The following is a 12368-nucleotide window of genomic DNA, read 5'->3' as shown; positions in this document are numbered from 1 at the left end:
GCAATAGGTTGCGCCAGCCTGGCTAGAAAAAGTCATGGAAAAGATTTGAAATTTTGTCAGTGAAAAAGAGTGGGAACCCTGTTATTACTATTTCTTATTTCTTACTTGTAATGTGGCAGTTCTAGTATTTTTGTTGTATTTAGCCATAGAGTAAAACATTTTTTATGTCTTTTTTTCCCAGATACAGATGGTCTGATCAGCCAGGCGCTGCTGGTGGGAAACTTTGAAGGAGCGGTGGATTTGTGTTTGAACGATGGGAGATACGCGGAGGCCATTTTGTTGGCGATCAGCGGAGGAGAGGAACTGCTGAAGAAGACGCAGCAAAAGTATCTGAGCAAACAGAAGAACAGCGTTTCTATGGTGAGAAGAGAAACTCGAGCTGGCTGTTATGACAAAACAAATCACTTTACACCTTAAATTTTATATTTTTATTAAAAACACATAACACTCCCTCCAAAGTCAGAGTTTTAGGGTGTGATTTGAATGAACAGTGGTGTATCCAGTTTCAGTTTTTAACCACAAGATGGCAGCAAAGTGTAAACAAATAATGATACCCAGGAAAAACACTTATGATCCACAAATGTTGAACCTCAGCCTCATTATTATTTGTTTGGGATTGACTCCATTTTTCATATGAATCTTCTTATTTCTACAACACTCACGTCTTTGAATGTGGTTGAATAATGGCTTCACTTTCTGAAGCCAGTGTCAAAATGATTTCACTTAAGTAAATTTGATTGATTAATGATTGCATTGTATAATTTCTGCATTCTCCCATGTTATTTTTCACTTAATAACCCTCTATCCCTGTATCTCTGTCTCTCTCTCAGCTGATCTCGTCAGTGGTGACCCAGAATTGGAGGGACATCGTGGAGAGCTGTGAACTGGACAACTGGAAAGAGGCTCTGGCCGCTCTGCTGACCTATGCACATCCAGAAGACTTTGCTCACCTCTGCGGTACATATACACATTATATTTACTATGAATTTTATCTGCCAACTTGTGTTAACAAACCTCTGTTTTGGTAATTTTAAGGCAGAAACAGAATGAAAAAAAAAAATCTGTCGTTAATGCGAACTTAAAAAATTAAATGCAATAATTGTACACAAAGCACATTACATGTTACATATTTGTAGTTAAACAAGACCCAAATATTTTATCTTTTGCATTCTGTATTTGTATAGTACAAATGTAACTATGGTTCTATGAATCCTGGATGACTGCCAGTGATGGTGGTAAACTTCTTTTATAGCCACCTCCCTGGGGTAGACTGTGACGCTGCCAGTCTGCACCATCGGATCCTGGGTGAAGTGTTTTTATTACATAAAAATGTCAAAAGGCTCCACATTATTGCAAAGAAAATGTATCCACCCCCAGGTTGATGTTGTAATTATGGTGACAGGCCTAAGTAGTGATGATATACTGGTAGATCTCCTGGTACGCTATGTCAAAAAAGGTACAAAAATACCCATTAAACTATATCTTTCCTCTTCTTCCTCTCCACAGACACGCTGGGCGGTCGTCTGGAGGCCGAGCTGACAGAGAAGCGCTCTCTTCAGGCCTGTCTCTGTTACATTTGCTCCGGAAACATCGAGAAGCTTGTGGAATGTTGGGCTCAGCACCGAGACTGCTCCTCTCCACTCGGACTGGAGGTGAGGAAGAGGAAATAACAATTCATAAATGTAAAAATAGATACAACATACTGTGTGTATATATATATATATATATATATATATATATATAAGTACTACACAAGCTACAGTAATAAAAGTGGATTTATTGTGCACAAATGTTGCTTGGCTAAAAAAATGCTTTGTTGAACGTCTTCCTAAACTCTTGTATTTTTTCCAGGATCTTGTGGAGAAGGTGATGATGCTGCGTAAGTCCATCGAGCGCCTCAGAAACAGTGAGGTCTCGGTCCAAAGCCCAATTCTGGCCGATAAACTCACGCGCTACGCCGGCATCCTGGCAGCAGAGGGCAGTCTCTCCATCGCCAACGCCTACCTGCCCGAGAACTCAGAGGAGGTAAGGATCTCTTTGCCCATCTCTTCAGGAGCAGCATTTCCATGAGCAGCAGTTCTCACATTTCTAATATTCTTTGTGGTTTCTTGTTTCTCTTCAGACCAGTATCAGGATGCTCAAAGATCGTCTGCTCCACGCTCAGGGAGAAGGAGCTGCAAACTACCCCTCCAGACCCAACCAGCCCCAAACCAAACCCGCCCCGGCCCCTCAGCCCTCTGCGCCCAAAGCACAAATCATGGTAAAATCTGTTTATACCAGTATATCTGCTGTATTTTACTTATGCACGTTTGTAAGTCTCTTTTTTTGCCTTGATTTTAACATTTTTTTAAGAGAATTTATTTCAAATTTGTCTATTGCTGATTTATGAATCTTGTTTCTCTGGTCCAGGGTCAGTACCAGCCGCAGCCCCCACAGCAGCCTCAGATGCCCCAAATGCCCCAGATGCCCTCCCTCTTCACTGCTCAGTCTCCCACCTCCAACACGGGCCCAGGTCTGCCCCCTACTGGCCTTGGGATGAACCCCTCTGCGCCCAGACAGATGAGGCCCTCCTACCCCCAGCACCCCCCCGCTCCAGGTGGGACTTTTCATTCTGTTTACTGCTTTATTATTACATGTTGAAAAAATATGTAAATGGTGTCAAATATTATATGTATTCACAACTTTTATAAGCTTTTTCCTCATTATTTGCTTACTTACAAAGGTTAACCTGGATTAAAACTAAAATATTTAGCATTTTATGCCATTTAAAGGAACAGAATGTAATGCCTGCAGGATTCTATGGAAAAGTTTTTTTACCATACTGTGGGATATTATTAGCCTGATTCATCAGCTGGTTTCACTCCGTGGAAACTGTCTGACCTCACAGTGTTAGAATTCGTTCACTCGATGGTAGACGGGTATTTTTTTTATTTAACCAATTGCTGCTGTTTGGTCTTGACGTATGTAATGCGCCACTAACTGGACTAACTGGTATATTAAGCTTTTCCCAAATTCCGTAGGAAGAAGGACAATAACGTCTTTCCCCTTGATAAAATTTACCAAACATTCTCTCGATCTCGGGAATCGTTGCCAACACAGAATGTCTGTCTTCGTCTACATCCATCTCAACGCTTTGTTTACTGTTGTGTTGTTCCACAAAAGGGACCCAGACAGACGCGACGAGTTTGACGTCACAGCTTCACAGCTCTTCACTGATTGGCTTGGTGTGCGGTCTACAATCTGTGTGCCTGGTTTGTACACTGTGCACATGGCCTCCCACTTGTCTTGACCGGGACAGAAAACGTGTACAAGTCATTGTTAAATACGCATTTGAGCTTTGGCATGTTGCAAGCTGACCGACTGTTTGTATCTGAGTGCACAGAGAGCTACGAGAGCCGCTCAGTTTAATGGCCCAATGAAAAGAAATGAAAACCCGGACATTTGCATCACTTTATTAAAAAAAAAAAAAAAAAAACCTGGACGGCCAGAACAGGACATGAAAATCTGACATCACCTGGGAAAAACGGACTAGTGTATTCTGATTCTTGACCTAGTCGCTGGAGAGAAATGAAATTGAGCAGAGGCACTTGGTGGTAAAGATATTATAGCCAATAGAACAAAATTATCATGGAAACAAGCAGGAGACTAAATGAAAGTTTGTGGAGATTCAAGCTCGCTCACAGTAAAGATACAAGTTTTTTTAGTGCAACAAATACAAACAAACAACCCTAACCTCACTGGGCTGGAATTGTTTCTTATTTTCTTGTTAATTTTAAGTCATTAAAATGTCCAAATTAAAACATAACAAACCACAAGTGCCATAGATTATAACGACGGTATACAGCAGACATAAGCACAAGGTCTTCTTTAATATAATTCATATTTTTGTGTCTTTCGCAGGTTTTATTCCACAACCGCCATTCCAGCCTCAGCCAATGGGAGCTCCGTCCTCCTTCCCCCCGCCTCCAGGGTCCTCCATGCCCCCCTCCTCCATGTCTATGCCCCCTTCCTCTATGTCTATGCCTCCTTCCTCCATGTCCATGCCCCCTTCGTCTCTCTCTGGACCCCCCTCCTCCATGTCTATGCCGACTTCCATGTCTGGTCCCCCTTCTTCTCTCTCCGGCCCTCTCCAGCCCCCGGGCGTCCCTCCCACCACGTTCATGCCCTCCACCTCTATGCCCTCCGGCCTTGTAGCGCCCCCTAGCTCTCAGCCCGGAGCGCCCGTGCCCATGTACCCGGGTGCCATGCATAGCCAGCAGGGACCGACCTCTCCGCCCTTCACCCCGATGGGAGCGGGGTACCCACAGGGGGGTCCAGGAGCTCCCGCCGTGAAGCCTTACCCTGCAGCAGCCATGCCTCCTCCACCCACAGGTCAGTCTGTGAAAAGTCGTAATAATGGTTTATTCAAAATTAAAACTATTTTACAAACTGTGAACAATTTAAAAGTAAATAAAAAGGTTCAGAAATGTAAAATATACACATTATATTGACTGGATTGGCCTCAAGAGACAACAGCACACTCTTCATTGGATAAAATATAACTTAAATTTTGAATCTTCATCTCAGTTTTAAGGGGTTTGACCAGATTTTATTTAACTGTTTCACAGCTCTAGATGATAAGACTTGTGTCAAATTATTTACATATCTTTGCTCTTTATTTTAAGCCATCATAGAAGAATAAATAAAAATACAGTCTGGAGTTTAAAGGGTTCATATTACTCTATTTTCTGATGTTATAATGTAGTTTCCTCATCACAAACAGACCTGGAGTTGTGTTTTGTTGAATTCACACAATGTTTAAAACATAAACTCTGCAGATTAAGGCTGAGTTATTCTCTCAAACAGAAAATTATGATTAAATAAAAGATAAAAAAGGAGCTGTTAACTTGAAAACTGCTGCTTCATGATATCACAAGGTGGAACAGAGGATTTTGAGCTTTGGAGATGTAGACAGACTCATAATAAAGAGTTACTGAAATATGTGTGGATGAAACAAAACACAACTCCAGGTCTGTTTTTGAGGAGGTAACATTATAGCACGACTTAAAGCTCACAATATAATATAAGACCTTTTTAATATATAAACTAGGGCTATCTGCAAATTTCTGAATAGTAAAGATGCACTGTGTAGCTTTTCTGTCACCTACTTGTCTACACTTCGATATCCCACAATTTGGCATTAAACTTTTAAACTATCTATCTTGCATTTATTCACTTTCTGGTGGCTTTATAGGGATACACACCTCGATACATAGGCCACGATACGATACATATCTTGATACAGTGAGCTTTCAGTTCGATATATTTCAAATCGATTTAATACGGTTCAATAAAAAATAAAACTAAAACATGGCTGTGATACTTGTCTTTGTTAAACCACGTCTTGTGCAAAGTTCATATGAAACACAAAAATTGTAATAATCAAAACAGTGAAAATGTCAAATGCGTCGCATAAACAAGTTTCATTCTTCTGAACAAGAAACAAAACTGTAGCTCTGTAACAAAATAATTTGGTAAAATAAAAAAAAATACTTGTACTATATATCGATACAGCAGCCCATGATATCGATACTGTACTGAACACAATATATCGATATTTAAATATTTTGCACACCCCTGGTTACACATGTAAGTGATTTTATTGCTAAAAACTAAAATAATTCTCACTGTGAATGGGCTCGCCTCTACACAGATCTCACATGTAACTTAGTCTGATGGTGATACTTATTTATTTCCTGTTTTCTTTGTCATACTAGAAGAAACAAGTTCATATTTCCAAAGAAAACATAAAACATTTTGCAAATTAAATCAGATACGTTTTCCAATTTTTTTGCAAAATTACTGAACTTGAAATGTTGTGGTCGTTGTGTGATTTTCAGGAGTTTTTCCGTGGCTGTACTCCTCTACGACAGGTGAAAGGTTTAGAACAAGATTAAAGTAAAGAGTGAAAAATAAACATGCACTAACTGACCACACAGCACCAGAAATAAAACAGATTTAAGCTCATTATATTCTCATTTTGAATCATTATATTTGGTCGAATATTGGATGTTGTTGTGGTCACTTTAGTGCATGTGGAGTGTGCCTACGCCGCATCTGCTTTAATATGATTCTTGTTTTGTCTAATTAAAAGCATTTTGGAAACGCTAATAGAAAACTATAGACCGCTACACGCTGAAGGAGTTTCTGATGCTGATGTCTGGATATTTTTGCATTTTTCAAGGCGTTTTTGCACTTTCTGATTTAAAGCTGTTGGCTCAATTTGCATTATTTCTGTTCTTGCGTCGTTAAAAAGTGTTTTTGTTTTGATTCAGGGCCACAGGAAGGATGGAACGACCCTCCAGCTGTGAGAGGAGGACCCAGGAAGAAGAAGGTAAGACACTCGACTGCACACAAGATGTTTTAATTAATCTGGAAACGTTTTTTTGGATTGTTTTTATATTTTCACCTAACAATAGCAGAGGGAGACACTTTTAGGTAAATAAGAGAATAAACTAAGATACATTTTCTTTTCTTCCACGCACAAACGCATGTTAGTGAGTATATTTTGATGCAGAAACAATGAGCAAGTGCACATTTTACACTCTTCTCTTGAGTCATTGTTTTATGTTGCACCATAACTTGAAACCAAAGTTCATAGTTTGTGAATTTAGTGACAAAAATGTATTCTATCTTAAAGGTGCATTGTGTAACTTTTCAGGTGGAGAGTCCATCACCTGCGTGTATCAGCTCCACCTTACATTTATTCAAATACAGATGGTTTTACTGCTCAAAAACCTACCTAGAAAACCTAGAAAAATAGGCATTCTGACTGTGAGCGGGGTCGCCTCTCCACAGATCTGATACCATAATGTGAAAGTCAAGGCAATGATATCTTCATGGAGAAAAGTTAATTTAGCTTAATATCCATTGTTCCCACAGTCATGAAAATCCTGGAAAAGTCATGGAGTTTTGTAAATTCAAAGAAAGTTTTGGAATAGTCACGGAATTTTTGTATCTTTTTCACTCAACTGCAGCGTTCTGTTAAGTTCTCATTAGACTGTTATGATTATTTCTGAACGTCTGCGCCTTTTGTTTTAAAAGAGCCGACAACAAATGCACTGACAGTATTTTGAATGTTAAAAAACTATAATCCCAAACCATAAGGTGAGTTAAAGGGTTAACATTTCATATTCAACCCTAAAAGTCTGATCAGTTCTACACATGTAGGTGCTGTAAAGTCATGGAAAATTCACTTTAGGTCATGAATAAGTGGAAAAATTTTGAAATTTTGTTAATTGAAAAAGAGTGGGAACATGAGGCTCATCTAAGTTTGTTTGTGAATCCAGCTCCTGTTAAATCTGATCTGTGGTCTTGTTTCCAGGTCCCAGAGAACTACACTCCTCCGGCCCCGATCACTGCTCCTGTGATGGGCTACGAGGCCCCTCAGCCCCAGGACCTCCACACACAGGTGCCTCCAGGGGCCCCACAAGAGCCCACTGTACAGGTCTGTATGCTCCAGGATAACACGAGACAACATTTAGACACTAACATATGATACTTTTATTTTAAGTAAAGCACTGTACCTGATTTCTACCTTCTTAAAAACATGAACAACAAAACTAGATCATTTTAAACAGTCCAAAGTTACCGTATTTTTCTGACTATTAATTATGAAGAAGAAAAAAAACATACATAAGTTGCACAGGACTATAAGTCGCACTTTGGTTGAAATTTATTTTATAAAATCAGAGACCAGGAACTGACATTTTATCTTGAAAGTCAAGTTCTAGTAATAACAATAGAAGAGAGAAGAACAGACTGTTAACGTCACATATGAACAGTTCTTCAGATAAATATAACATAAACAACAGAACAGAACAAGTTTAACAAACTCTCCATCTCACTCCAAATCACTAAATCCATAGTTGTTAGACTCAGCATCAGTTCCAGTTAGAATTATTCTGGGCTTTCTGAATCCCGACAGGATGGTTTCGGTGTAAGTCCAGACTTTGTCCATCCATCCAGTGACTTCAGGAAAGTTTCATGATGCATCCTCCCGCTGTCACAAGTTTCTCTCTCACTCCAAACTTTCTTTCTGCTGCTCAATTATCGTTTTCAGCTGCAGATTTCACGACTTGCAGTTTGTAATCTGCAAAATATGATTTTGTTTTTGGGAGCATTTGTGTTCAGTCTTCTCAGTTGTTTTTATAAGATTGTTTTATTGTTCAGTGGTGCAGAAGTAATGGTTTGATCGACTGACATGATACAGACAGGACAGAGGCTCTTTCTGCAGGAGACATGTGCAGTAGAGCCAAGTGACAGTGGTACAGGAGGAACAGGAGCAGCAGATACTCACACACAAGACTAGAACCTCTCCACACTTCACTGAAACATTTTAATATTTAAGTCACACCGGAGAATAAGTCGCAGGAAACACCCAAACCATGAGAAAAAGTGCGACTTATCCGAAAAATATGGTATTCCTCACTTACCTTATGCATTCAGACATCATAATTCCTCACCATGATGAGTTTAAGTGCTTTTCACAACTTTCAGAGACCAGAGGGGAGTTTGCCGAAGCGGTAAAGCTAACAGCTAGCATGCTTATCACGCACTTCCTTATTATCTGACAATAAAATTCTGTGTCATTAGATGCAGACAGAACACAACAGACTTATACTGACCTAAAGAGATGGTTATACAATATACAATCTATACTGAGGCAAGATACATTTTCTTCAAATACATTTGAAAAAACAGGTACAGGGCCTGTTTTGTTATTTTTCAAAACAAAAACCTTCTCTCTTTTCCAATTTATTTCCAATTTCCTCTGTCCTCAGCTCCTGCAGCAGTTACCGGCCGAGCGCGTGGAGCAGAAGGAGATCCCCTCTGAACATTTGGTCCTGAAATCCACGTTCGACAGTTTGGTTCAGAGGTGCCAGCTCGCGGCAGGAGACCCAGTGAGTCACAAAAATATGAACAAAAAAAACACCTTTCAAGCCCACATCTAAGCCAGAGTAATGAGTGTGCAGACACAGTGGGAGGTTTATGTAAAGTAACGAGAGTTTTTTGATCACAGCAAACCAAGAGGAAACTGGACGACGCGGCGAAGCGGTTGGGGTTTCTCTACGACAAACTCAGAGATCAGTCGGTAAGAAGTTTAAAGACGATTATGTGCCAAATACAGCAGGAGGGGAGAATAAACTGCAGAGATAAATATCCACATAACACATCCAAGTTGTTTCTTATCAGTTCCATTTAATAAGCCATTTTTTATCACGGCTATAGCTTTTTTTTATCGATATTGGGGGCTGCTGTATCGATATATCGCCAAGAGTATTTTTTGGTATATTTTACTCAATTATTTTGTTACAGAGCTACAGTTTTGTGGGTTTTTTTTAGAAGGAGGAAACTCGTTTATGCGACACATTTGACATTTTCACAGTTTTTGATGATTAAAATTTTGTGCTTCATATGAATTTTACACAAGAAGTGATTTAACAAAGACTTTAGTATCACAGTCATGATTTAGCCTTTATTTTTATTTTATTTTCCATCCTGCGTTAGGGTTGTTGTGTCAGTTGTATACATTACTTTTCAATACTATCGTTTATCATCTATATTTAGGCAAAATATCAAACTTCAAAATGTATTATCGTGACAGGCCTACTCACGGTACGATATTTATTGCAATATCGTGGAAAAGCTCACAGCATGGTTGGGAGGTTTACAATATTACTATATTATACATAATAACAAGACTGACATTATAAAATGCTTTGACTTTGAATGCATTTGGTCCAACATTTATTGTCATATTCTAGGGATGTAAAAATATCCAAATATTATCATGATACGAATCTCACGGTACGATATTTATTGTGATATTTTAGATATTTCAGAGGTTAATTAAAAGATGGGACACTTTTTTCTTTTAAAAGACCTTGACAAGATTTTGGTGTGAATTATTACTGCAGAATCCCAAGAGTTCAAGTAAAAAAACATATTTCTTTGTTGTCTGCGCTGAAATGAATCATGGGAAATGTAGTTCTCTATGTTTATAAGCTGTTGCAACTCTAAAACCTGCATTTAAGCAAAGGAACTTGTGATTTGATATACTGTGACAGCTCACGATATTATTATGAGACTTTTGACGATACGATATCACGATATTTCAGATATTTATTGTTACATCCCTACTTATAAGTCATTTTCTGATAGTTTTAAGTGTTTAAATCTTACATTTTGTCCAAGGTTTTTTTTTGTAGTGAATGTCTGATACCTCTGCTTTTACTGAGCATTGTATTTTCCACAAACTGTTTTTCTAACATTTTGTCCCTGTGTGCTCGCCGTAGCTCTCTCCTCACATCCTAAACGGCCTTCATGAGATCAGCCGGTGCGTGGCGGGGCAGAGTTACCAGCGCGGCCTGGAGGTCCACACTCAGATCGTCAGCAGCAGCAACTTCAGCGAAATCTCCGGGTTTATGCCAATCCTCAAAGTGCTCATGACCATCGCCACGCGCCTCGGGGTCTAACACCAGGGGGCTCCGCGTCTCCAGTCCATAGTGTTAAAGTCACATGTTAAATATTTATTTCCTGTTTCTTTTTTTTTTCTTACTTTTGAACCAATGACGTCGAGCGATGGAGGAAATTCTAATGGATTGTTGGTCGGTGACACTCCACTGAAAACATGGCAGCAAAATAGATAGAATTAGGAATTAAAATGACTGCGAAAGGTGCACTGTGGAACTTTTCTAATACTAAGGGTTGTTACCATGGAGATTACTTGGCTTGGAATGTTCCGCAGTACGGCATTTATTCAATTACAGATATTTTCAGTGCTCAGATCCGACTTTTTTTTTGTTGTCACTTCAAATTTGCACGTTGATTTGGCACACGGTTTAAATCAGGTTATGTCATTTTTGTAAAGATGGTGGTCGCTACCATGGTGATTTTATTGCCTTGTTTGGAATGTTCCACGATAAGGCATTAATCTACCTATCTATCTCGCATTTATTCAATTGTAAGTGTTCTCATTCGTCAAAAATATCTAGAAAAACTGGCGTTCTCACTGTGAGCTGGCTCGCCTCTCCACAGATCTGGCCTGTAATTGCACCCGGTGATGTTTCCTCATTCTCTCTAAGCATATGTTTAATACCATACTGTGGAAAATTCCAGGCAAAGCAGTAACATTTCTATTAAAACAAGCAGGAAAGTTAGAAGTTTTTATTCATCAAAAATACCTCAAAAAAACTTGCGTTCTTACTGTGAGCTGTCTCGCCTTTCCATAGATCTGACTGTAATGTGACCCAGTCATGGTTCCTGCTTTTTCCCAAGCATATGTTTAATGCCATACTGTGGAAAATTACAAAACAATAACTGTTAAAAAACAAGCAGAGAAGTTCTTATAGCTCAAAAATAACGAGAAAAACAGGCATTCTGACTATGAGCTGGCTCGCCTCTCCACAGATCTGACTTGTAATGTGATCTGGGGGTGGTTCCTCCTTCTTTCCAAGCATACGTGTAATGCCATACTGCGGAAAATTCCAGGCAAAGCAATAACATCTCCATACAAACAAGCAGAAAAGTTACAAGTTCATATTCATCAAAAATACCTCAAAAAACAGGCATTCTTACTGTGAGCTGGCTCGCCTCTCCACAGATCTGACCTGTAACGTGATCTGGTGGTAGTTCCTCCTCCTCTCCAAGCATACGATTAATGCTATGCTGCGGAAAATTCCAGGCAAAACAAAACAAGCAGAAAAATGACAAGTTCGTATTCTTCAAAAATACCTCGACAAACATTCGTTCTTACTGTGAGCTGGCTCGCCTCTCCACAGATCTGACTCTGTGTACATTTAAAACCATACTGTGGAAAATTCCAGGCAAAGTAATAACATCTCCATTAAAAAAAACAAGCAGAAAAGTTACACAGTGCATCTTTAACTCATTTAGATATATTTTTTGTATTGTTTGGGTATAATTTGATGAAAATGTCGGTAGTTTTATGGATTCATTAATTGTCGGGAATTGTCAAAGATGCTGTGGGAATTTAAAGATGAACTGAATGTATTTTGGATGTTTTATTTGTCTTAAAGAGTTCATGTATCAGACAAGCATTTAAAATACACCCCTGGATTTCAATATAAGCATATTTACACAACTCCGCTTCATGGTTTAGTTTAATTTCATGTTAGAAAAGCAAACTGAACCTGGCTGGGCAACACAGAAATAACATGAAAAAAAAAATCTAAAAGCGAAAGTAAAAGCAGGTCAATCTGTGTATCATTCGTTCTTTTGTTTATCAATATAAAAGTAAAAATAAGAAAATGAAAAAGCAACTGTTTTCTTCATTATTTGTCTCCAAAACCAAAATGAAAACACTG

At 39.0% G+C, this 12368-nt stretch overlaps 1 protein-coding gene across 1 annotated transcript in view; it reads left to right on the top strand.

The window, feature by feature from the left end:
- The window catches only part of sec31b (SEC31 homolog B, COPII coat complex component), a 30173-nt gene extending 18119 nt beyond the window's left edge, over positions 1–12054 (top strand). The window contains exons 15-26 of the mRNA XM_020923264.2: positions 182–360; positions 831–957; positions 1507–1652; positions 1852–2025; positions 2123–2260; positions 2410–2596; positions 3901–4371; positions 6315–6373; positions 7364–7486; positions 8823–8942; positions 9062–9133; positions 10338–12054. Of these exons, the coding sequence (XP_020778923.1) occupies positions 182–360; positions 831–957; positions 1507–1652; positions 1852–2025; positions 2123–2260; positions 2410–2596; positions 3901–4371; positions 6315–6373; positions 7364–7486; positions 8823–8942; positions 9062–9133; positions 10338–10517 (1976 nt within the window). The 3' untranslated portion in view covers positions 10518–12054. The remainder of the gene's footprint in view (positions 1–181; positions 361–830; positions 958–1506; positions 1653–1851; positions 2026–2122; positions 2261–2409; positions 2597–3900; positions 4372–6314; positions 6374–7363; positions 7487–8822; positions 8943–9061; positions 9134–10337) is intronic.
- The last annotated feature ends 314 nt before the right edge of the window (positions 12055–12368 follow it).

Source organism: Boleophthalmus pectinirostris, unplaced genomic scaffold (assembly GCF_026225935.1).
Source record: "Boleophthalmus pectinirostris isolate CB_2022bp ecotype Guang Dong unplaced genomic scaffold, ASM2622593v1 HiC_scaffold_14, whole genome shotgun sequence".
Lineage (NCBI taxonomy): Eukaryota > Metazoa > Chordata > Actinopteri > Gobiiformes > Gobiidae > Boleophthalmus > Boleophthalmus pectinirostris.
The sequence above is the reverse complement of the archived record's forward strand: the minus strand, read 5'-3'. Positions and strand labels throughout refer to the sequence as shown.